The 27473-nt window shown below is 38.9% G+C and overlaps 1 protein-coding gene across 1 annotated transcript in view; it reads left to right on the top strand.

Annotated features, from left to right (window-relative positions):
* LOC108708044 (leucine-rich repeat-containing protein 75A) overlaps positions 1-27473 on the top strand; it is a 154240-nt gene that overhangs the window by 40310 nt on the left and 86457 nt on the right. Inside the window, exon 2 of the mRNA XM_018246323.2 lies at positions 22585-22713. Within this exon, the coding sequence (XP_018101812.1) occupies positions 22585-22713 (129 nt within the window). The remainder of the gene's footprint in view (positions 1-22584; positions 22714-27473) is intronic.

Genomic DNA, 27473 nt, shown 5'->3' with positions numbered 1-27473 from the left:
GGGACTTAAGGTGGCCATAGATGTAACTATTACGATCTTTCCTGTGACCATTGGTCACAGGAAAAATTGTTTGTTTTCATTACAGATGTGTTAGAGCTGAATGGTTAGATGAATTCTACCTGCTGATGATTCAGCACTCATAGTGGCCGATCAAAAATTATCTCACGTTATACACTCATCAAATATAGTAAAAATATTTACTTTTGTACAATATTATTGGTGCGTCTATGGCCACTGTATGCACAGATTGTTGGACATGGGAAGAGGGAAACTCTAAAAACTGTGATAAATGTGGTGTAGTGTAAAGGCAAAATCACTTTTATAGAGGCAATATAGAGCCAGTTGAATGGGGACTTAATACTGGCTTAAAGGAAAACTATACCCCCAAAATGAATACTTAAGCAACAGATAGTTTATATCAAATTGAATGACATATTAAAGAATCTTACCAAACTGGAATATATATTTACATAAATATTGCCCTTTTACATCTCTTGCCTTGAACCACCATTTCATGACTCTATCTGTGCTGCCTCAGAGATCACCTGACCAGAAATACTACAACACTAACTGTAACAGGAAGAAGTGAGGAAGCAAAAGGCAGAACTCTGTCTGTTAATTGGCTCATGTGACCTTACATGTGGTTTGTATGTGTGCACAGTGAATCTTACGATCTCAGGGGGCGGCCCTTATTTTTTAAAATGGCAATTTTCTATTTATGATTACCCAATGGCACATACTACTAAAAAAGTATATTATTATGATAATGGTTCATTTACATGAAGCAGGGTTTTACACATGAGCTGTTTTACTCAGTATCTTTTAATAGAGACCTACATTGTTTGGGGGATATAGTTTTCCTTTAAAGAGTTTTTTTTAAAGAAGTGATTGTGTTAAAAAAAGACTTTAGTTCCTCACATTTGTATGCAATCTTTTTGTTCAACCCACTGAATTAAAGCTGAAAGTCTGCAGTTCAACTGCATCTAAGTTGTTTCATTTAAAATTCATTGTGGTAATGTACAGAACCAAAATTAGAACAAAGTTGTCTCCATCCAAAGATTTAACTATATATTTTTAAACATATAACCCCTTCGTGATGTCACAGCCCTTCAAGTTTTCTTGAAATAAATATCAGACTACATTTCCCATGAGTCATAGGCGGTCAGTTACTAAAACTGAAATTTATCTTATAAAGTCGACCTAACTCCCATCCCATCGACTTTATCAAAAAATCAGCTCTAAAAATTGGGTGAAACAAAATCACGTGACTTTTTCGAAATGACGCTCCGAAAACTTGACTTTATTGAAAACTAAAGCGGATCATGATGTCAATAAACAACTTCAGGGACATCTGCCATTGACTTCTACATGACCTCAACAGGAGGAGTATTTTCGGGTTTGGATTTTCACCAGCTTTGGGGTATAATACATTTCTAAAAACTCACATTTGTTTTATTCTAAAAAAAGTTTTCCCCTATAAAAACTCGACTAGAAAAATTGAGGTTTCATAAATAGGCCCCATGGTGTCCCAATTAAAAAAAGTGTCTGTTGCCAAATATCCTTGTATAATCTTAATGTCCAGCATCAAAATAACAGTGATCCTCCACACCTGTTGTTAAACTCTTGATAGAACAAAAACAAATCATTGATGCTGCCCACATGGGACCTATCCAGGGGTATCTGTGTAGCATGTATTTGGTTCAGTAGTATCATACAGTGTATATACTCCTGTATCCTTAACATAACACAGATGAATTATATAGTACAATGACTCACGGCAGTAGTTCCGTTCTTAATCTTATATAATGATCTGAAAAGGAAAGATACACATAGTTACTTGTCAGTTGTCCAAGGAAAGTTTTTACACTCCAGCTTTCATTTATTCCTTTCAGATACATACTGTTTTCTTATCCATCATGCCTCTCTTTGTAGTAGAACCTGCTGTCTATTACCCCCTCTTTTAAGGAGTTTTACTCTATCACTTGCCATGTGAGTTGTGAAACTGTGTGCTTATTTTCTTTGAAATGCATAGATATTGGTGTCTTATAGTTTGTTTTACCTGTAGTAAAATTCCTCATATCACTATAATGTTCTTTAATTATTTCTTTAACTACCCGTATGGTCTCACCAACATATACTTTGCCGAGCGGGCATTTTAACTGATATACCATATACAGCTGGTGTCAGATGTTGCATACACATTCAGAGGTATTTTATTACCAGTACACAGATGGGTGATGTGACCCCCCTTTGATAAAGGAGTTGCACACTATACAGAGGCAGGAGAACATAACAACTCTAGTTTCCCTAGAAACCTTTTATTCTTTTGTTCTCATATGTCTGACTAAAGCTGGCCATAGACGCAAAGATCTGATTTTCGGACAGTGTGTGGAGAGTCCCGACATTTTTCGTCTGGTTGTTTGGTCGATCAGACAGGTTAAAAGATTTCTTAAGGCTGCCGATAATAACTCTGCGTGTATTGCCGATCATACGATTTTCTGAGGGAGACTGTCACTAGCTTTGGTCGGACGTAACTTTCGTACGATTGCTGTCAGGGGCAGAACATCGTCTGAATAGAAGAAGAAGAATATGGAACTATTATTGTACAAAAACTAGAGCAAATAAATGATGTTATAAGAAATATGTCCCCCTTTGACTATATTTTTGAATAAGACAAAAATTTTTGTGTCCCTTTAAATTGCTGCCATGGTGTTTTTAGATGAACGGAAAGTATAACAACAAAAACATTCAAATTAGGTGTTTAGAAACCTTATATATTACTGCTAGTACTTTCTCTGGCAGAAACTAACACCCTCCCAATGTTTTATTCATAACACACCAGCATGCTACTCTAAATTAATAATAGTAATCAAAATGTCATTTTCATTATGTCAGAGTCCATGGAAATCCTAAACATATCAAATAGTCTTCATTGGTTCTGTCTCTGAAAAAAACTCGGATGTCAGGAAGGCTGCAAACAACTCAAAATTGATCCCTGGACCTCTCCCATTGACTTGAACAGCAGTTCGGCAGGTGGTGAATAGTCAAATTCGAGTTCTTAAAGGGCCAGAATATGATAAATCTAGAATAATACATGTAACATGTCACTGGATCCTTAGGTGCCCTTTACTTTCTAAATAAGTTTATATCAAAAAAGATATATATCCCAAGGCCTTTTAGAGTAAAAATAAGAATAATTTTTTGAAATTCACATTTAAAAAGTATTCAGTACATACCACCCCACATATCCCACCTTACGCGTTTCGCACCTTCCGGCGCTTAGTCATAGGTGTCTGTTACACCTATGACTAAGCGCCGGAAGGTGCACCTATGACTAAGCGCACCTATGAAACCAAAATAGTATGATTTTCTTTTACTTTTCTCCCAAACTGCTCAATTATCAGATTATCAGGCTAAACCCTGCACAAACCACGATATCTTCAAGATTGGGATAGGGACATCTGCCATTGACTTATATATGACCTCTACAGGTTTGATGATGGCGGATTTTCGGATTTGGGCCCGACCAGAAAAATAAATCAAGTTTTAGTAAATAACCCTCTATGTGTATAGTAAAACCTCCTTTTTTATTTTTTTCTTATCCTGAAGACGTAAAATGGAAGCTCTACTATAATTCATAAATTTCAGTAAGTCATGTGACTAGCATAGATTATAACTGATAACATCAGTAAGCACCAGTTATAAGGATATCATTTACAGGATATTCGTGGTTCCTGTGTATTATATATAATGACCACCTGCAGCAGTAAGCAATATACAGTATTGTAGAAATCAATACCTGATTTTTGGTAACTGTGTCTGATGCGTGAGGCTTGGGCTGTGATAAGCATGAGAGTCCATGATAAAAAAAGGTTAAGAATTGATATGGAATAAGTGACTCCCACTGCACTAAACAGAATCCAGGCAATTCTAGCATGAAGGGGTTAAACACACAGGGTGAAATAGCCTGTAGACTATTATTCACATTGGAGTAACGGCTTTGATTTAGAAAACTTTATACAACAATGGACTTTATTTATCTTTGTACCATAGGGTAAAGTAGCTCCTTTAGACTTTTCACAACATGAGATCTTAAAGATTTGATCTTTGAAAGAACCTACTAGATAATACAGCAGACAAGGCAAACCTTTGCAATTCTGTACTGACCCCTCTGTGTACCTGCCAGGAATATCCCTCGTTGCCTGTTAGTTCTTTGTTGCAGCTCAATTTCATGATTTCAAACACAACATTGTTTGTAGGCTGTTAAAACAAGGTAAAATTGCTATCCCTGGTGACTGTTGTGTTCAGTTATAACAGATAAGGTTACATGTTCATTGTGGGTTGTCTTTTTCACTGGGTTGGTATTCTTTTCGGGAAAAATGCTATAACCAGTGCCAAAACAGAGCACTTTTGTTTACCTTTCCCAGGCATCCCTGACACATGAACTTTTGCATTGGAATACAAATTAGAATGTCTTGGAATAAGGTAAGATGGTGATGCTGCACTTTTCTGAAAAAGCTACCAGTCACCAGTCCTGGGAAAAAACATGGAACCCCTCCAGTAAAATAGTCAAATTAATGTTTTCTTATTCTTTTGGATTGATTATCTAATAAATAATAAGCATTGTTATATTAAAGGCATACTGTCATGGAAAAACATGGGTTTTTTTTCCAAAACGCATCAGTTAGTATTGCTACTCCAGCTCTAGACTTCTGCACTGAAATCCATTTTTCAAAAGAGCAAACTGTTTTTTTAATATGTAATTTTGAGATCTGACATGGGGCTAGACATCTTGTCAGTTTCCCAGGAGCCCCCAGTCATGTGACTTGTGCTCTGATAAACTTTAGTCACTCTTTACTGCTGTACTGCAGTACTGCAGAGTGGTATCACCCCCTCTCTTCCACCCACAGCAGCCTAACAACAGAACAATGGGAAGGTAACCAGATAGCAGCTACCTGACACAACATAACAGTTCCATGGTAGATCTAAGAACAGCACTGAATAATAAAATCCAGGTCCCACTGAGACACCTTCAGTGACATTGAGTAGGAGAAACAACAGCCTGCCAGAAAGCAGTTTCTTAAAGGAATAGTTCAGTGTGAAACTAAAAACTGTATAAATAGATAGACTGTGCAAAATAAAAAATGTTTCTAATATAGCTAGTTAGCCAAAAATGTAACGTATAAAGGCTGGAGTGAACAGATGTCTAATAAAACAGCCAGAATCCAACTTCCTGCTTTCCAGCTCTATAACTCTGAGTTAGTCAGCGACTTGAAGGGGGGCCACATGGGACATTTCTGTTCAGTGAGTTTGCAATTGATTCTCAGCATTCAGCTCAGATTCAAAAGCAACAGATATGACCCATGTGGCCCCCCTTCAAGTCTCTGATTGGTTACTGCCTGGTAGCCAGGGTAACCAGTCAGTGTAAACCAAGAGAGCTGAAAAGCAGGAAGTAGTGTTGTAGCTGTTATATTACATATCCAGTCACTCCAGCCTTTATACATTACATTTTTGGCTAACTAACTATATTAGAAACATTTTTTATTTTGCACAGCCTATTTACCCAGTTTATATTTTTACACTGAACAATTCCTTTAAGTGCTGGCTCTTTCTGAAAGCACATGATCAGGCAAAATGATCTGAAATGGCTGCCTACGCATCAATATTACAACTGAATAAAATGCACTTATTGGTTCAGGAATGAAATTATATATTGTAGAGTAAATAATTTGCAGTGTTATTTAGAAATAAAAACGACATCATAAAAATCATGACTCTAGGAGAGACGCGCGGGAGGTAAGGGATCGCTGAAATCTCCTGGCGCGTCTTACAATGACAGAATCCCTATAAAGGGGTGATTCACCTTTAAGGTAAATTTTAGTATGATATATAATGGCAACTTTTTAATTGGTTTTCATTATTTAATTTTTTAGTTTTTGAATTGTTTGCCCTTTTCTTCTGACTCGTTGCAGCTTTCAAATGGGCATACCTGACCCCTTCTAAAAAAACAAATATTCTGAAGGCTACAAATATATTGTTTTTGCTTTTTCTTACTGATCCTTCTTTTCCGGCCCTCTCCTATTCATATTCCAGTCTCTTATTCAAGTTAATGCATGGTTGCTAGGATAATTTGTATCCTAGCGACCAGATAGCTGAGATTGCAAACTGGAGAGCTGCTGAATTAAAAGCTAAATAAGTCAAAAACCACAAATAATAAAATAATACAAAATTAAAACCAATTGCAGATTGTCTCAGAATATCACTCTCTACATCATACTAAAAGTTATCTCAACAGTGAACAACCCCTTTAAGCCACTGGCTTGGTATGCATTGGGATACTTTCTGTTGGTTCATAGTTATAACTACTGTACTTCAGTGAAGGTAGAGACTAGATGACAGAGTCTCATTTGAATTTACACATCTCATGGAGAAAGCTACATGGACATAGATCTGCCAGGGAAACCAGGGAAACTGACACAGGGAGACACCTATAATCAACTATGACTTACACAGCTTATACATCCAAATTCAGAAAACCTTGCCCTAGTTTATACATCATTCTGATGTCTTCAAAATACACATGACTATGTGCACACACATTTGTAGGCCAAAGTATCCAGACACTACATCTTAAAAATAAAAAGTCCTCCGTTTGAACAGTCACTGCTGAGTTCCAGACTGTGTCTGAAAGCAACATCAGAACTATTGATCAGGTTTTTATTGGTGAGCAGCCTAACTGTTGACTGGAGTATTGTAACAATAGCTTTTGTTGGAAATATATCCTTGGAATGGTAAATCACATTTCAAGTTCTAAGACCCACTAGCTGCGCTGATGTCTGATTGGTTAAATCTCCTTTCCCTTATGTCACCATATTGCCACATGTACACTTTTGCTAAAATACACATGCATATCAAATGCCAGAATTCTTCAACTGCACTGCAGCTCTCTTGACCCTTCCTTGCTAGCCAGAAGCATGGGAGACTAAAGAGGAATTAGTAACATAGTAAGTTAGGTTGAAAAAAGACACACGTCCATCAAGTTCAAGTTTCTTAAAGGAGAATCCATCCTGTTTTGGAAAAAACCTGTACCCCCCACCCCAGGTAGACCCCCCTCCCTCCTCCCCCCAGGCTAACTAACCCCCATACTCCATACTTATCCCTCGCCGCAGATTCTTCCTGCGAAGTTCCACGTGTCCATCTTTTGCATCCTCGGTAAGCTGACTGAGCGGTTCCAGCTTCTGGCGCCAGGATTTATAGACTTCTACCCTCCCCGCCCCTTTTTGTGATGTCACTGCGGGTCGGGTGTGGGTCTAAAAATAGAGGGCAGCCGCGTGCCTGGGCCTGGTGCGGATTTGGAGGGGGTTGGTTACTGTATTCCCTCACTTGCTAAAAAGCCATCCAACCCCTTCTTAAAGCTTAATGTCAGGGAGAGAATTCCACATCTTCACTGTAAAAAGTCCTTTACCCGGAACCATCTTTCTTCTAATCATGTCAGCTGGAATTAAAGTTTGCAAGTCTCAATCCATATCAGGACATTATCATTCATCCTGAAATGATCCACTGTTTATAAAAGATAGATATGTACATATGCCAAGCATCCTGTTAGCAGGTGAGATAGGAGTTATATAACATCAGTGATGTCGCCATTCATATTTAAATGATCCACTTCCGGCTGGCAAGTATCCTTACCCAATCCTGCAAGAGGTGCATCTTATTGGTCAATTCCACTTTCCCTTCTCTGTCCATTTTGCCATATGTGCACTTTTCTTTCCCAATAAAATGCACAATTTTTACAGCTGCATTATAGTGTTCTTAAGATCTTTTTGGCAACTTGCAGCTTGGGAGATTAGATTGTAAATAGCAATGTCAGACATGAAGTCCCACCCCCCATGCAATGTCAGACAGGAAGTCCCACCCCCCATGCAATGTCAGACAGGAAGTCCCACCCCCCATTGCGTTGTTAGTGGAGTGCCACAAGGGTCTGTCCTTGGACCATTTATTTTTATTCTATTCATTAGTGACTGGAATTGAGCATACTCTGTATTTCCTATTAAACATTGATCATATTTAAAGGGTTGTTTACCTTTCAACACTTTTTTCAGTTCAGTCGGTTTCAGAAAGTTCACCAGAAGTAAAGACTTTTTCCAATTACTTTCTATTTTCTATGTGTGACTGTTTTTCTAACATTGAAGTGTAAAGTGTAAAGAGGGGGGGTCCCCGACCCTGTTAACTGTTCTAAATTGATACATTTAGTTGATACATTTCTGAACTCTGTCCCTGCTGAGCAGAATCCCAGTTTCATTAAAAGCAGCTGTTAGAATTGATACAGTAGTTGCTAATACTCCAGAGATGCTGCTGAAAAATGTATCAACTACATGTTGCAAAATTGTAACAGTTCAGAATCTGAATTACTCAGCTGCGAGACTTCAACACCAGAGACAGGAACATTAAACTTTAAACTTAGATTTAGGAAATTGTAAAAAATGTATGGAAAGTAATTGGAAAAAGTCTTTATTTCTAGTAAACTATCTAAAACCAACTGAAGTCCTTTAAAGGACAAGAAAAGCTGAATTCCTTGTGGGTGCAATATGTGAGGCTAAAATCTGAAAATTTTAGTGTACTGACCATGTGCAAAGTCTAGGGAGGTACTTCTGGGAAGTAAGATGGTGGAGCAGCACTGCTTTAGAATATGCTGTGGCTCATGCAGTTTCTCCCTCAGGAAATTTGCTAAATTGAATTTAGTGAATTTTATTCACTGGGTTGAATTCACCTTTGCTTGTGCTTTAATTGTGCAACACAACAGGTTCCATGTGAGATGTTTTCTCAGTGCTTATGTGAAAGGCAGTATAGACATTGTTATGGATGTGGCAGTGCTTATGCTGAGAATAAAGCTATCTGTTTATACTTCATCCTGCACAAGTGGTTGTGTATATGGCAATGTATATACACATTTTGTGAATGCCTGTTTTTCTAGGTTCCATTTATGTCTATTCAGTCACAGACACCTAGTGATTGTGAGCTACAATAGCAAACATGAGCTAGAATGTCACACGTCTGCTTCTCTTCAAAGTATTATTGCATAGTACATCCCCTTAATAAGACCTTTTGAAGCATAATGATGGTAATGTTTTAGAGAAGACAGTAGATAAAACACGTTACGAAATAGAATTTTGAGGGAAGGATGCCTGCTAAAGGCACACAGGTTGGCCCAGTACCTGAATAGACAGGTTAGGGTGCATAGGATAAGGTTAGGGTAGATATTATGTATGTTTGAACGGCGTCTTCTACTCTAAAACTTGCAAAATAAAGGCAAAAATATATTTCTAAGCAATTGTAAAGTTTCTTGAGAATGTAATTGCTATTAAGAACTTGTCTGGGTGTAAACTGAAAAGTTTCTCAAAATTACCTTCTCATCCATTGTGCAGATACAGTTTTTAGGTGGAGGACCCCATTAATCAGTACTGGAAAAATGAGGGGCGACCTTGTTCATATGGTTAATAACACTACAAAGAACCGTCTGTTTTCTCCATACAAAACTGTACATTACTAATTATTGCTTTTTCTGTATTTTGTGGGAAGACAGCTGCAAGGTTTCTGAACTTATTTTATTGGCTGTTGTCCAAGAACCATGAACTCTGTTGGGCCTTTCCATTCCCACGCTAAGCCCAGCTGAACTCACTGTACACAGGCTTTGTAATGTCATGTACAGGCCTGGAACCTTACTCATCATTTTACTTTACTTGATTGTGTACTGAAAGCAAAAATGATGGTTATTTTATTAAAAATTTCAGGCAAAATCAAACATTTTCCATATGTATTATCAGTACATGTTTTAGTTTTTGTGTTCTGATGATTCTCAATCCTGTCTGTTTACATGCATGTGATGTAGGATCAAGGAAGGTATCCCCCAATAACACTCGTGCATAATGAGCAAGCCAGGAGACTTACATATAATGTGCATATGTGTGACAAAACATAGCCACCCCCACTGTGAGCCTACTGGTGCCGGCTGTATAGTAGTGATATGTGTTTCTGGCAGGTTTGGGCCGACTACTGCATGAGATTGTTGAGTGGCGGACGGGTTTGGGCTGAACTCTTCCTTCCTGACCTTACTGCGGCACTTTCTGCCTCTATTTATAGACGGGTTTATATATAGATTGCCTCTTCCGGGTCAGATAGGGTTCGGGTTGGGAGGGCTCAGGTTAGGGTCGGGTGCGGGTACATTTTTTCCAACCCGTACATCACTACTTCATCGCACTTACTATGTTACATCCATACATGTGTATAATGAGCAAGCTAGGAGACTTGCATATTATGTGAACGTGTGTTGCAAAACATGGCTGCCCACACTGTGAACCTATTGGTGCATAGTAATGATGTGTGGAACAGCATGAAACCCGCAGGCAGGTTTGGGTTAAGCTTTTCCTTTTGGTCTCCCCTCCCGTGACCTTACTGTGGCGTCTTCCACAAAGCTTTATAAATAGAGCACCCTTGCTGGGTCAAGTAAGGTTCGGGTTGGTAGGGCTCAAGTTAGGTTTGGGTGCAGGTCCATTTTTTCAAACCCACACATCACTACTGCATAGCACTTGCTGGGAGCATTTTTTGCCCAAATAGTATTGTTTCCCCAATGGGTGTGTGGGCTCAGTAAGCCTACATCTCCGATGGGGGGAACAAATTTGCTGTTTAAATGGTTCTAAATTAAGCTCTCTGGAAAAGCACTGTACCTCCATTAGACCCCAGCTAACGTCAGTTCAATTCACACTATAGCCCCCACTTACTGTAAGCTCTTTATTTATTATTTTGATGTTTTGCCCTTTCTATGCTTGTGTTTGTCTTTATAGTTAGCATTTTAACCCTGCATTAAAGGTATTGCTTGTTTGTGGGGTTGGCAGCCTGGCACCCATTACACATGAAGCACATTTTTTTAAGCACAGAGAAACTGTTACACTCACATTCTTACACTCATTTCAGTACAGAAAGTATCCAGTGTCAGGGAAACCATGTGGCAAAGTGCTGCACAGAGACAAAGCCTCATGCATGCATTTCTTTCACACATTAGATCAGATTCAGCCTGACCTTTATAAGCTTGCAGCGCCAGACAGCTCTCTCTCTCTCTCTCTCTCTCTCTCTCTCTCTCTCTCTCTCTCTCTCTCTCTCTCTCTCTCTCTCTCTCTCTCTCTCTCTCTCTCTCTCCTATCACATCAGAGAATAATGTCAGGGAGCTCCTTTCCAACATCATTGTACAGAGAGAACTTGAATTTGTTTTTCTTCTGTGCAAATGAGATCATAGGCAGCAGCTGCACTTACTGTAGCTGTCCCATTTTTTCTATACAGCACAGCAGCAGTGCCAGGTCAGTAATAACACATACACAATATAAACAAAGCACATGCAAGGATGCTCCTCTCACTCTTCTTAATAAGTAGTGCTGGGTTTAGGATTTGCGAGCTGCTTTCTCTTGCTTGCTGCTTGTAACAGTGATCAAGCTGTGTATTGAATACCAATGGCTTTGCAGAATGGATCAGGACTCTAAAGGAAGGAAAAAGTAGTAAAAGTTCACTAAGTGCACTGAATGGATATGAGTAAGTACATTTCTGAATTTACACTGTCACTGGCTTTTCCACTCAGTTAAACTTCTTCCTTGGTCATGTCCAGTCCCCGCACAGCATGCAAATAGGTGTAGCAAGCCAAAAGGAAAAAGTTGCCACCTCACCAATTCAAAACTGCACACATTTAAAATATAGTAAATCTCCCAACCCCAAGTTTTCCTGGAGTTTACATCATTTCTTTCTTGTCCCCTCCTGAAAAACATAAAATGAGGGTTCCATTGTATACAGTGCCAGTAAATTAAAAGGTAATAAACAGTGCTGTCAATGATTTTCCTGTGCACATTTTCTACTATTTCATCATATCTAGGACCTACGATTAAGAGCTGAAGAAAGTTCTCATGGTTGGGAACTGAGGTCTGGAAGATCAAAGGGCTTGCTGCACTTTGGCTGCTCTTTGTGAGCTCTTTGGGGCAAATTTACTAAAGGGCAGAGTGACTAACTAAGCAATTCAGTTTTTTTCACAATTTTATTGAGTTTCTCCACAATATGATTACATACAGTTTATTTATTAATAAATAAGCTTAAAAAATGGAGAGGTATTTTTGGGAGATTTGGAATCTTCCCGTGTGCCACTACCCTAAAGGGGTGAGATGGTACTTTTTCCTTCTCCTTTGTGTTAAAGTTTCATTTTATAAAAGTATTCAAAAAAAGTGAAAGAATACTGAACTATTTAGCCAGTTTAATAATCTTTCAGGTACAATTTTAATTTTCCCACCATAGATAAAAACGTGGTGTTGGCTCCTGGGGGATCTGTTACTATGATCTTTTGCTATATTATTGTCTATGTAGAGCAGCCTTGGACATATTCACATGTGTGGATTTTCATTAACATCAACACTAGAGCTAATAGCCCATACTATATATATATATATATATATATATATATATATATATATATATATATATATATATATATATATGTAAATTATTTAGAGTATAGATGCCCACCGGGATTTGAGAAAAGTTAAAAAAATAATACTTTTATTTAATACATTGTTAAAACATAGTACAGGTCAACGTTTTGTGTCAATGGTCTTAAGTGGAGACCAAAACGTTGACCTGTACTATGTTTTAACGATGTATTAAATAAAAGTATTGTTTTTTAACTTTTCTCAAATCTCGTTGTGCATCTATATAATTTTTGTAGGAAAAGCACATTTTGATAGCACACTTGTAGAAACTTACAGTTCTGAATGGAGTGCTGAAACAACCGTGGATCTATATATATATATATATATATATACTGTATAACCTGAACATGGTAGATCAGTAACATTGCCTACATATTTGCTTTACATCCTGTAGGGCAGGGTTTAATCAGTTTAGGCAGGGTCGCTTGTAATATGTATATAATCGTTTTGCCAGCTGTGCATGCCTAATGAAGCATTTCCTTTGCTTTACTAGAGATCTGTTGAAGTCCATGTCCTAGGCAGGGGGGCAAGCTTTGGCTGTTTGGTCAATGATGGCAAGAGAAATAAAGACGCTACACAACACTAACATTTGCAATCGGACTGCTGCAATTCCAGTTTTCTTTTGAACTCACTGTGCTGGAATTTAGCAGAGTATTTGAAAAAACCTAGCACACCAGAGATTCTGTTGAATACAGCCAGTATTGCCTTTACAATTCCGTTATTCTGTTCAGTTATCCCCAAGTTCTGTCTAAAATGTGGCATTGTGTATGAAAAAAAGATGTTTGTAAATAAATGTGTTTGTAAAAAGCCTTTAGCAAATGGCACTTACATCAGCTACTATCAGTATTGCTTCATTCTTTCTAATGTTGTTCATCCCATATTAAGTTTTTTTTATAGCATTTCTCATTGCACTCATTAGATCTCTTACATTTATTTATCATCTTGAAATGCAAATGACTTGTTATTCCCAACTGGAGATTCTCCAGTGCAAACAAATCTGTTTCAATCAGGACTCGCTTTGTTAATGATCTCCCAATGATAATATTGCGCTATTGTTTCCATATCTTATGCAAAGGCATCATCCTAATAATTCCATGTTTATCTGGTCTTCAAATTCCTAATATTGAGGTCCTGTTAGTGGTAAGCAGGGCTGTATTTTAAGTACTCCAATGCCTGTGCCTAGGGTGGCATATGTAGTTGGGCAGCCCTCAGGTGCCTTTATATAGTTGAAGGATAGATGGCACCAGACAATACCTGATATGACCCAGGAGGACCGGGAGGAAGCAACAGACGATTGTTTTCACTTATTAATCTCCACTAAGGACAGACTTGTTTAATACAAAATACTAAAGCAGAAATATATTAACCCTATAAGACTCTTTAAAATGGGAGAAAATCCGATAATTCTTGTCCCCATTGTGGACTAACAAACACAGACATTTTTAATATTATCTGGTCCTTTCCACCAATAATGAGTAATGTAGCCCCCTCGCACACCCTGGCCTTCGGGAGTTCAGTGCCTGGTGCACGGTGTTGGAGGGATCGGCACCCTCCACAACAATTGATTCAAGAAAACACTGGCACTCAAGGCAAGCAAATGCAGGGATATACCCTTGCAAATTTTATTCTGCAAGGGGTTTGACCCCGAAACGTTGCATGTTTGCAGAATAAAATTTGCAAGGGTATATCCCCAGTGCCGTTACTAGACGCAGCTGGGCCCCGCCCCCCCTCCGTACACAACAGATTTCACTGGCGAGCTGGCTGCCAGGGGGGCCCTGAGGAGGTGCGGGCCCTGGTCCGCTCGCACCCCCTGCTCCCCCGGTAGTTCCGCCACTGTATATCCCTGCATTTGCTTGAATTGAGTGCCAGTGTTTTCTTGGACCTTTCCAGCACTAATAATTCCACCGGCACACAGGTCTTTAGTTCAAACAACCTTTTCTTCAATTGAAGATATACCAGCGCTAAAAGCTCAGGGTAGACACAAGAAGGAAATACAAACACAATATAGTGTAGTAGTTTTTGAAACGAATGAAATATATAACCCTTTGTGCGATAGTTAAACGATGTGGTTTTGGGGTCTTCCACCAAGGGGTTAAAAGGCCATATCCCAGTCTTGGTAAGCTCCAGGTTTCTAAAAAGCATATGCTAAAATCGTGTAAAAACTTCTTTAATAGATTAAAAAGGTAAAAACATAGATTGCACTCACATGTGTGTGCTTAATATAAGCATAAAAAGCAGTTTGCATTGGGGTTTCTCAAGTCCTGCGGTCCATTAAGATGTTACGATTTGCCTGGCGTTTGTTGGTAAGACACGCTGATCCTGGTCCCCCTCTGATGACGTCACTGTGACGTCATCAGAGGGGGACCAGGATCAGCGATCAGCGTGTCTTACCTTTTTTACCTTTTTAATCTATTAAAGAAGTTTTTACACGATTTTAGCATATGCTTTTTAGAAACCTGGAGCTTACCAAGACTGGGATAAAGGATTTTATTATATGCTGATGATAATTTTAAACGTCTGTAAGTACCCACTGCCCCACATACTCACCAAGAATAGGACAAGGGATTTTATTACATGCTGGTGATATTTAAAAACGTCTGTAAGTACCCACTGCCCCACACAGGAGGTGGCCACATTATTTATCAAAAGCACGGAAAAATGGCCTTTTAACCCCTTGGTGGAAGACCCCAAAACCACATCGTTTAACTATCGCACAAAGGGTTATATATTTCATTCGTTTCAAAAACTACTACACTATATTGTGTTTGTATTTCCTTCTTGTGTCTACCCTGAGCTTTTAGCGCTGGTATATCTTCAATTGAAGAAAAGGTTGTTTGCATTTTGGTCGATCTGAGGGAGAACAGGTCATATACCGGCAAAGGGAGTGAACTGCAGAACCTTGGGATCTTGCCTTCCACACAGGTCTTTAGTTGCAAGCACTGATAACCCTTGCTAAATTTTTATTTGCGTGATGCAACGTTTCGGGGTGATCCCCTTTGTCAAGCATACAAACCGTTTGTGAACCAAACAATTTAACACCACCTCAAGTGTAGTTAATTAACATTATTAATTGGAGGCGTGTACCAATCATTAACACCATCGTAACAACTATGAAATATAATAGGATAAAAGTATTTAAAAATTAGTTTGTTACAATAAATATATTATCACAGTAATAAGTGAAACCAACATATTGTATAACCAACATGTTGGTTTCACTTATTACTGTGATAATATATTTATTGTAACAAACAAATTTTTAAATACTTTTATCCTATTATATTTCATAGTTGTTACGATGGTGTTAATGATTGGTACACGCCTCCAATTAATTATGTTAATTAACTACACTTGAGGTGGTGTTAAATAGTTTGGTTCACAATCGGTTTGTATGCTTGACAAAGGGGATCACCCCGAAACGTTGCATCACGCAAATAAAAATTTAGCAAGGGTTATCAGTGCTTGCAACTAAAGACCTGTGTGCCGGTGGAATTATTCGTGCTGGAAGTTTGTGGGTTTCCGAAGCCCTCACGGCCGGGCACCGGGCAATACACGTTTTGGAGAGCCAGGGTGTGCAAGCTGGTAACTATATTTGTGTCTATAACGCTTTCTTGGACCTTTCCACCTATAGCCAACTTCTGGTGAATTGTTATGAATACTCTGGAGAATGAACTAGAATTCCCATAAATAGTGTACCCCACAAATTGTTTCTAATTTAGTTAGTAATTTATAAAGACTGGAGTCACTGGGTGTCTAACATAACAAAACACAGCTTCCTGCTTTTCAGCACTCTAACTCTGAGTTAGTCAGCGACTTTAAGGGGGGCTACATGGGACATAACTTTTCAGTGATTTTGCAATTGATCCTCAGCATGCAGTTCAGAGTTATGACCCATGTGGCCTCCTCTCGAGTCGCTGATTGGTTACTGCCTGGTAAAATAAGAGAGCTGCAAAGCAGGAAGTTCTGTTCTGTTATGTTAGACATCCAGTCACTCCATTCTTTATGCATTACATTTTTGGCTAACTAACTATATTAGAAACATTATATATTTTGCACAACCTATCTATTTACCCAGTTTTATTTTTATACTGAACAATTCCTTTAATGTGTGTGCACTGACAGGCACAGGATTAGCCTAACATGAAGGTCCTGGTCTCGGCTCACACTTTTGCCTATAACCGCCACCTAGTCGAGCTCACAGGCCAGGATCAAAACCAATCAGTAATGCAGTACAAAGTCGGGATCCGAAAAAAATGGTTTGATGCAGGCAAAGGTCGGTACAGGCAGTGAACAAGCAGTAGTCAGGGGCAGGCAAGGGTCAAAGAACTGATGATCTTGAAACACACCCAGGAACTATCAAGAAATAGACCTACGTTGGGCAGGGAGAATTGTGCATGGCGTTGTTAAATATTTGAACTTCGCATATAACCCGGAGCGAGCAACACAGGGTTAGCTAAGTGGATGAGAGGAGATGCCTGCCGCCTCCCAGGTATTACAGCTTCTCTCCACCTAAGGTTTTTAACGTGGCGGAGAGAAGCAGATCCGCACTGATCAGCACTAACAGGCACAGCTATGGCCTGAGTGCAGCTACACTGAGTGAAGCTGAGATCATCCTAAAAATTCCTGCTTTCACATTTTTCAGGGTGATCTCTGCTCAGTGTAGCTGCACTCAGGCCAAAGCTTTGCCTGTTAATGCCGCTACATGTAGTTGCCGATCAGAGCGGATCCTCTTCTCTCCGTCTCATTAAATTGTTGAATGTGCTTAGTGTTCCCTTGCCCTCAGTAACGTAACTAGAGGGGTCGGTGGCCCCCGCCCCCCTCCATACGTGATTTTCAGCCCGGATTTCAGTGGTGCGCGAGCTGGCGGGGGGACCTGAGGAGGTGCAGGGCCTGGCCCGCTCGCACCCCCTGCTCCCCCTGTAGTTCCGCCACTGCTTGCCCTACAGCTAATGGCAGATGGATAATATTCTAAATTCCAGTACCTGGATGTGCGTTGTTGAATATGCTTTGTGTGCCCTTGCCCTTATAGACCTTTCAATCTGCTTGCTGTGAACCTGCACTGAAATGTATTTTAACCTGAACAAAGGGAACACCCTGTATGTCTGTAAGCATATTAAAGAAGCCTCAGCTTTCCATCTCTCTCAAAACTACATTTCCCATCATCCTCATGTAGCATAACCAATTCTGAATATTCCTAATTCAGGACAACGAAAATATTTTATGATGCACAGCATAGTTTTAAAGTTAGTTTTAATAGTTTTAACCCTTGGTAAAGTGAGCAGGACAGGTCTCTATAACTGAATGATCAGAGATCACACCCATCTGAAGTTACTGAGCTGTAAAAGCCACCATATGGCCTGGGAGGTTAAACCGAGGTTATTAATCAGTTGTGCAAACGGCAATAAACTTGTTTCAGGATGTACTGTACATGCCAGAGAAAGTGTCAGACAGAGCGCAAATGAGCTCCAGATGTGAGTGTGCACGCAAGGGACCCCTCCCTTTTGTTACATAGCACCACCACTGACCCCTGAAGGCAGCATCAACAATAACAGAAGTATGCCAGAATAATGAAAGCCCCACAAATGTATTGCATGACTATGCAGCAGCAGTAAATGAGAGAGAATGGCACAGTTAAAGCTTCAGCATACTGAAAACTTTCTAAATAAATTCAATTAAAAATTCTGTACCCTTTCTGAAATAATCAAGTTTATGTTTACTATCCCTCTCTTGGCATCTGTTTCTCTTCATTATGCCTTCATGCAGGAGTTGGGTGTGATCAATGATCCAATCTATCTTATAGAAGCATCTACCAGGCTTATGTTCCACAGGCAGAGCAGGTCACACACAGGCAGAGCAGGGCACACACAGGCAGTGTAGGGCACACACAGGCAGAGCAGGGCACATACAGGCAGAGCAGGGCACACACAGGCAGAGTGAGGCACACACAGGTGGAGTATGGCACCCACAGGCTGAGCAGAGCACATGCAGGCAGAGTAGGGCACACGGCACACGCAGGCAGAGTATGGCACACACAGGCATAGCAGGGAGACATCTCAAAGCCATACAGGAAACTAAAAAGAAAGTATTGAATTATGTTTAATTTTACTCTATGTACAGAAGCTGTGCTCTATTATGCTGCTCTCAATAAAATGTACTATAGTACACAGTACTGAAGCACATGTTTTGTATTTGTCCACTCCTGAGCATTCAGAGTTGCGTTTTGTGTAAAAAATAAGAATGTACCAGTGCGTTATACTCATTTAGATATAGAAGAATTGTGCTTAAAAAGTAGTGTTTCAGACTGATTTATTGAATATTTCTGCAAAAACCCAAATCATCCCTCCCTTCTCTTCCACTTCCTGCTCCCTGAATTCCCAGGCTGTATAGGGGAGCTGGCGGCACTGCACTGTAAGACAGAAACCAATCAGCAGCTAGCACGACCTGATAGGGAACTGAAGCATGTCTGTGCTTGTGTGACTGCAGGGCTGTGATTGGCTGTCCCCCTCCTACTGTGCTTCTGGCATGGAGCGTTAGGACACTCCCACCCCTCATTTGAAACAGGGACAGAGAGCAATGAACATCTATAGGGAGCTCTAATAAAGGGGCTATTTTTAAAGATAATATAAATTTTTAGCACCATGTAAAGCAACACCATATATAACTTAGAATTGCCTCCAAAATTTGTTTTTTTCATTTATCCTATATGTCTCCTTTAATGAAAAGGAGTAAAATGTGATTAGTATGTGTCCAGGCATTTGAGCTGCTACTAGAAAGAAGGTGGTTGTTGGAAGGTCCTTTTAGTGTTACAGGTTATGGTTAGGCTGCAATGAATTATTGAGATGCTATGGTCAGCTTAATCAATTCCCAGTACTGGCCTGTGACTCTCAAATTGACATTGACTGCCCAGCAAGTATTGATTTGGAAATACTGCCTTCTTCACTTCCTAATATGGATTTCTAATGACATTCCATAGAATGACAACCATTTGTACTGGCCACAGCCATAGGTAGTAGAATATGATGATCTTAATTAATGGTAAATATTGTCAATGCAGTAATGGTACATAATTTGGTTTATTAATATGCATTTTTGTGTGAGTCATTCTGCTAGTTTACCTAAACCACAACATTTTCATGAGGGGTTAGAATGAATCATGTCTAGTACACAAGGATGTGGGAGAAGTCAGTAATGTGATTATGGTTCTCAAATCCTTTTCTAACTAAACATATACAGGCAGTCTGTGGGTTACAAACATTCGACATCCAAAATCTGGAATAATATAAAATCAGGGAAATGCAATATGCACTATATATTGGTGGGCCAATATAGAAAATTTCCGCACCTCCTCTCCTTTTCTATGGTATTCCTGCCTGGTGGTGCAGAGTTTCCTAGATGGTCAACACACATCAGTCATATGTAATAAGCATTGGAAGAGAGTCTCACAAACACCATACTTCTTGCAGGTGGGGAGCTTACCTGTTTTTAAAATAAAAGGGGTAAGCTCCCCACCTGCAAGAAATATGGTGTTTGTGCGACTCTCTTCCAATGCTTTTTACTATATATTGGTGGGACCACAAAAATTATGTAAAATGAGGGAAGACTTAAAATCAGTTGATGTAAAATTATTGTATATTGTATAACAGGACAGTGGGCCAGTGCCATAGGAATTTCACTTAGTATAAAGGTATAAGCATGTGTATTACTGTTTTTGCTTTATATGATCAGTCAACAAGGAGTGCAGGACAAGAAAGTTTTACTGTACCTTACTAATGCTTTTAAAGGAGAAGGAAAGGCTAAAACTAAGTAAGCTTTATCAGAAAGGTCTATATAAATACACTATTTGTTATGTTTTGTGTAGCCGAGGATGAGGAGAGTATAACAGTGCTTTATTAGCAGGCTCATGCAGGCATTACACAACAGTAACTTTCACTTTTAAGCTGTCAGGAGGTATGCACAGTATAAGCCTGGGCACAGTGACATCTACAGGCCATTTGTATAAACACCACATATTCCCCTTATAATAGGAAAGTATTTGGGCAAATGTAATAAACAACAACAATGCATCTTAAAGCAATACTATACATTATTCATATCACATAGTCCTGGGTCCAGTTCATATGTGTATGGTCCTCGCTGGCGTCTCATTCAAAGGGTGTAATAAATTTAGATTGTCCTTGTTTCAGTATTCCTGGTTTCTTAATTCTGACTAAAGATCCAGGCTAAAAGTGTACTTCTCTTGCACCACGTTTTCTGTCAGTATAAGCCTTGCATTTGGCTTGTTGACGTTTCACAATGTCAGCAGTAGATGATTTTGTAGGCACAGTATTTTGTGGAAGTTTGATGTCTGCAACATGTAACTTAGTGCGCATCTGTCTGCCATGTAATAATTCAGCTGGAGATGATTGGGTTGTTGCATGGCACGTTGCTCTGTAGTTATGTAGGAACTCTGTTGTAAATACTTTCCAAGATTTCCCAGTAAGATTTGCTCTCTGTAGTGCTTCTTTCAAACTTCTGTTGAATTGCTCGATTTCTCCATTTGCTTGTGGGTAATACACTGAAGATTTCCTTTGCACAATATTCCTCTCTCTCAGAAAGAATTCAAACTCGGGTGAGACAAACTGTGGTCCATTGTCTGATATTAACTCCTTTGGATTACCTCCTCTGCTGAAGACTGTAGACAGAAATGTTATTACTGTAGCTGATGTTGTATGAGAAACAAATGCAATTTCAGGCCATTTACTGTAATAGTCTATCAAAGTTATAGCAAATCTGCAGTCCATAGGAGCATCTGTAAAAAAGGACCAACAATATCAATAGCAAGTTTTTCGCATGCTGAATCAGGAAATGGTACTGGTTTTACATCTGATCTCTTGTGTATAAGGTTCTTTGCACAGCCCAGTGAAGTGTTGCTTTGTGGTGAAATTTTAGACACTGGCTGTGTGGCAGGCACTGGTGCTGTAGTAATGAGACCATCAACTATTTGTAAGTTTAATGCAGCAAAGAGATCCCTTTCAAGTGTACCCTTATTCACAATGTAAAAGTCACATTTTGTAGTATTTGATTCAAATTGTACAGTCACTGTCAAGCAACCAAGCACAGGGATTGGATCCTTTAAGTAACTGACCAGTTTCAGGGCAGGTGCAACAAGCGGATCTTATGCAAAGTATTTCAAGAAAATATCCTTTGGTAGTATAGAAACAGCTGAACCTGTATCAAGCATCAGGTTAATTGTCCCTTGTCAGCAGAAGCAGTATTGACACTGACAGTGCATATAAACTTGTTTGGACTTCCTTACACTCCTTCCTTACACTTAATACTGTGACATTTGTAGTAGTGACTTCATGAACATCTTTAGCAGAACTACCGCAGATCTTAGCAAAATGTCCTACTTTTGTGCATTTGCGGCACCGTTTAGCTTTTGCAGGACATGTAACATGATTTGCAGTGTACTTATTCACTGCCTGGGATGAGGAGATTATAACAGTGCTTTATTAGCAGGCTCATGCAGGCTTTACACAACAGTAACTTTCACTTTTAAGCTGTCAGGAAGTATGCACAGTATAAGGCTGGGCACAATGACATCTATAGGCCATTTGTTTAAACACCACACTAGTAAACCCTCAAAGTAATGCTGCTCTGAGTCCTCTGTCAAAAGAAACACTGCATTTCTTTCCTTCTATTGTGTACACATGGGCTTCTGTATCAGACTTCCTGCCTTCAGCTTAAACCTCTAGGGCTAGTACTAGGGCTTGAGCATGCTCAGTTTGCTCCTCTCTCCCTCTCCCCCTCCTTTCCCCCCCCCTTGCTGTAATCTGAGCCCAGAGCTAAGAGTGAGCAGGGAGAGACTCAAGCAGGAAGGGATGTCACACCAAGTAAATATGGCAGCTGCTATCCTAAAGAAACAGAGAGCTACTTGAGCTGGTTTCTCAGGTATGGTAAAACATTCTGCAGAATAAATATAGTGTTCTAGCTTGCATTATTGTGGTTAATCTATTGGCAATAAGCTGCTTCTGAGCTTTCCATCTCCTTTAAGCTCGGAAAGTAACAGTGTTTCTCTGTATTTTAGGATCTGGGAATGGAGTCTACCTCACTTGATGATGTGTTGTACAGATACGCCAGCTTCCGGAACTTGGTGGATCCCATTACGCATGACTTGATAATAAGCCTGGCCAGATATGTCCACTGTCCCAAACCGGTATGTATTGATTATATATATATATATATATATATATATATATATATATATATATATATATATATATATATATATATATATATATATATATATATATATATATTGTATAATGTAAATGCCAACACAGAGAACATAGTACAGTATGAAAAAGGACATTGATTTTTAAAAGAGAAAACCCTCAAAATCACCCACATTCCCAAAGATGAGTAGGCAAACTCAAAAGTTTCAAACACTCCATCTTATGGACCTGACAGTTCAGCATGCATGATACATACACATGGGGGCCAGCTTGGTACAGAGGTTATCATGCTCTCTCCCCGTTTAATGTTAGCACAGTTTTTCCCCAAATTTACTGCACTGGCAACTGGAACTGGCATGTTAGATAGTTTTAAGAAAGAGCTAAATGCCTTTCAAGTGAGAAAATAGGAGCCTGTTAGTATTTATACTATATACTGTATATTATACTATATATTGTGTACACTGTTGGTCCAAGTTAAAGCCAGTAAGGAATTGTTCCCATTTTGAGGCAAACTGAAGACTTCCACGCTTTTTTCACTTTCTACTACTAAAAGAAAAGTAGAATAAATATATGACCATATTTGAAAGTCGATGGTCTTTTTCAGCCTCAACTACTATGTAACTATAATTGTATTACTGGGCTCAACCTAGTGGTTTATACTCAGTGCTCAGTTTTTCCATGTTGTGGGCAGGGTAATTGACATACCACATGATGACAAAGATTTTGTATAAACTATTTTAGTTATATGACCCTCCATGAAACAGGCTGGGGGCCATACAATTCCTTGGAGGGCCACATGCACACCTCTAGTTTACAGCACCAGGTCCTTAAAGCCTGCCTTTAAGCCTAATATTTTCCAGATATGCACGCTTGCCTGAGAGTGCCTTATCAGGAGATCACAAAAGAATAAAGAATGTAAAAAAAGTAAACATTTTGTTACTGGTTTCCTGATATATCATAAACCCTTTTAATCATGAGTCAGCCAAAGCCATTTTGACATTAGTTATTTTAACAATTCCTTTTTAAATTCTTCGTGGCCTTGAGGTTATTATGTTTCCAAGTGTGAGTAGCCTCCGCTGACAGTGCCTTTAGGCTAAGAGATTAATCAGATCCGCACGGCTTTATTTCTCTCTATTTATTCATAAGGACCATGTTATTTCCTCGAACTATACTCCATATGCAGCAACTGAAACCAACACATACTGAGCTGCTATGGAGTAAATGTCTTCAAAAGAATGAGCATTGCTGCCTGTTTAAATCTTGTCATCCGTATACAATAGCAGGTACCCACTGTCCCAAATTGTGCTCCCTCTTAGTCAGTAATACAGGTATGGGAAAGCTCCGAATTAAGAAAAGACCATCTCCCATAGATTCTATTGTATCCAAATAATCCACATTTTTCTTTTTAATAATAAAACAGTGCCTTATGCTTGATCCAATCTGAGATTTAATTAATCTTTATTGGAAGCCAAAGCAGCCTATTGGGTTTATTTAATGTTTACATGATTTTCTAGTAGACTTACAAATTACGTACAGATCCCTTACCCGGAAAACATTTTAGAACATTTTTAGTTATTCTGAACTTTCTGGATGAGGGGTTTTCGGATAATGGATCCCATACCTGTACCTATTTTTTTTTTGCACTTTAACACTAGGCCTAGTTTTTTTGCACTTTAACACTAGGCTGAGCTACAGTTTTTAACAAATGTGGAAAATGTGATCTCTAGTTGGTTTTTCTACATCTACAATATAAATCTTTTGACTTAATTTTTTTTGTGCTGGATATGATCTTTGTCAGTGACTGTAAGTGCCAGTATAGTATTGGAAAATAACCACTGGCTGTAGATTTTCCATATAAAGTGCAAGGTATGTGTGACACAGTTAGAGGAGATCATTCAATCTAACTACTGATGTTGCTATTTCCTTAACCTTGTATTCTTCTTTTTAAATGGGAAAATCTGGGAACAGTAGCGTATCAGCTCAGAAGTACCAGTGCTGGCATTTCCAGGCATTTTCTTTTCAAATCAATAAGAGGCAGCAAGATTTTGAGCACTTTAAGGTTGTGGTTTTTTTATTTTGTAATTTGAATGTATTTCAGAATAATACAAATGTCTTTTTTTGTTTTTCTAGGGATATTAAGCATGTTTTATACGTCTGTATTGACTCCATTGAAAGGAAGAAATATAATTATCATGCACATTATTAGAATGTCTGTAAATATTGGACTGTATTTATGGTTTTTAATAAACCCTTGCGTGTCCTATAATTCTGACTAATTTATTTTAATGCATGTTGGTAATACTGTGCATCATCCGCTGAGCTCATAACAGGGTTCAGGGTATTTTATTATGCATGCTTGTTATTAACATGTCACACTGAACTATTGTATAATTAACTTTTCTAGTCTGCAGAGGAGATGTGTGGTCGAAAAAATGTTGAAGCTAAACAATTGCCTTTGACTTTAGAACAAAGGGAAAACAGAGGATTCATAGTTGCCAGCCAATGCTTAGTTCTCAGGGACAATGTTTGGTTTTAAAGGAACAGTAACATGAAAAAGTGAAAGTGTTTTAAAGTAATAAAAATATAATGTAGTGTTGCCATGCCCTGGTAAAACTGTGATGTTTGCTTCAGAAAAACTACTATTATTTTATAGCAGATAAGGTCTGTAGAACATAATGGTGTTATCTGTTATCCACTATTTAATCTGTACCATATAGCCTTTTTTTCAATTTCCCGCATTGCTACACAACAGCTTGTTTATATGAACTATAGTAGTGTTTCTGAAGCAAACAGATACGTTTAACCAGTGCAGGGCAACAGAAAATGAAATTATATTTTCATTATTTTATGACACTTTAATTTTTTTGTTGTTATTGTTCCTTTAACTCTCTGGACCTCATTAATAGTGCTAGCCTGAGATGCAAAGAACAAAAATATGCGCAAATTTTATCTAAAATACAGCAACACAATAGAGTAAATGTTCTATGATACAATTGCCTTAGACGCACAACTTTTAGTATTCTATAGAACCAAGTATTCAATAGAAGTTTTGCATTGCTTTTTCTGCCTTTTCAGCCAGTTACTGAAAATGCTATTTGGTTGTCAGGGTCACTGACCCTGGCAAACAAAACAGATTGACTGTGAGGGTTTTGTTTTAATGACTTCCAAAATGCTGCTTGGTTGTTTGGCTTATTAAAGGGACCGTATTCTTGCTTGTTCGACCCAAGGGCAATGAATAGGCCTTGTACTGAACATCCTTTGTTGTTGTCTGCTGTGAAAATTGCCTGACAGTACTAGTGCAAGTTTAAGTAATTGTTGCTTGGACAAACTGCAGTCTGTCTAGCAGTGTACGGATATCATCTCCCCCCCCCATAATGGACTTCTTTCTGTTTATCTGTGCTCTGGTTATCTAATCTATCTGCATTGCAAGGACCAAACATGGAGTAGCTTTAATTTTCCTGTTTGCCCTGTTTAACTTGAGAAAAAAAATTGTGCAATTAAAACAATAGACTGAAGTATGTTCAACAAAACTGTATTCATCAAACTCATAAAAAAGAGGGTATACTATTTAAACTTTTAAATTGCATTGTGGTGTTTACTGCTTCTTTACTATAACCTGCACTGCATTCTGAAGTATATTAATAAATAGGCTGGATCTGTTATATTGATTTTTAATCACGGATGTTATGTGCTGATTGTTTTGTAAGTCTGCCTCAATTATTTCACCTAATCATCATCAAAATATTTTAGCTGCTGCTCCCATTCTTGCATCTCTGGAAGCGTTGATAGCCAATGATTGTGGTGATGCTAAATAATGATGCATATTCTGCAATTCACTTTGGGGTATATTTATCAAAGAGTGAAGTTAATAGTGAAGTTCCGCCACTAGAGTGAAATTCCGCCACTCTCCATTCATTTCTATGGGATTTTTATAGGTGTATTTATCAAAGGGTTTACCCATTGATAAATACGCCTTTCAAAATCCGATAGAAATGAATTGAGAGCTGCGGAATTTCACTCTAGTGGCGGAACTTCACTCTTTGATAAATTTACCCCCTTGTGTTAGGCAGCATAAAAGGGAAATCAGCAGTATAATTTTCAATTTCCTCCACGCCTAGCAGCTGTGCTTTGTGACCTGCATCCTTTAGGGCTCTTACTGACGAGAGGTTGAAGCTGCGCTCCCCTGCGTTCTGTTTTTATGCATTCAGCTGCAGGTGAGTGCAGGAATAGATGCATTTAGCTTTTTTCAGTGGGGCTGTACTCATACAGGCGCGTGTAGGCGCCGAACGCAGGTTGAGACGCAACATGCTGCATTTTTCCTGCGTTCGGCGCCTACACTCGCCTGTGTGAGTACAGCCCCATTGAAAAAAGCTAAATGTGTCTATTCCTGCACTCCCCTGCAGCTGAACGCAGAAAAACGGAACGCAGGTGAGCGCAGCTTCAACTGCTCGTCAGTAAGAGCCCTTATACGTGTGTTTCTCTGAAAGCTGTTCTGCTAATGCTTAAAGGGCAAATCATTTCCTCTCCTCCTTTAATTAAGATATACTTTTTAAATGCAAATATTTAGAAAAATGCATCCTTGTTACAGTTATTGTGTCACTAGAGGAAAATCTCATGCAGTACATTCAAATGAATCCCTTCTGCATCAGACTTAAGATTTTGCTCACGCCTTCTTTGCCTGTTCCATATTTATTGGATGAAATATTGCAAATCAAGGTTTCGACACCAACCAGTTGTGGCA

The sequence above is a fragment of the Xenopus laevis genome, chromosome 2L (assembly GCF_017654675.1).
Source record: "Xenopus laevis strain J_2021 chromosome 2L, Xenopus_laevis_v10.1, whole genome shotgun sequence".
Lineage (NCBI taxonomy): Eukaryota > Metazoa > Chordata > Amphibia > Anura > Pipidae > Xenopus > Xenopus laevis.
Note: the sequence above shows the minus strand (reverse complement) of the source record. Positions and strands in the feature narration are given on the sequence as shown.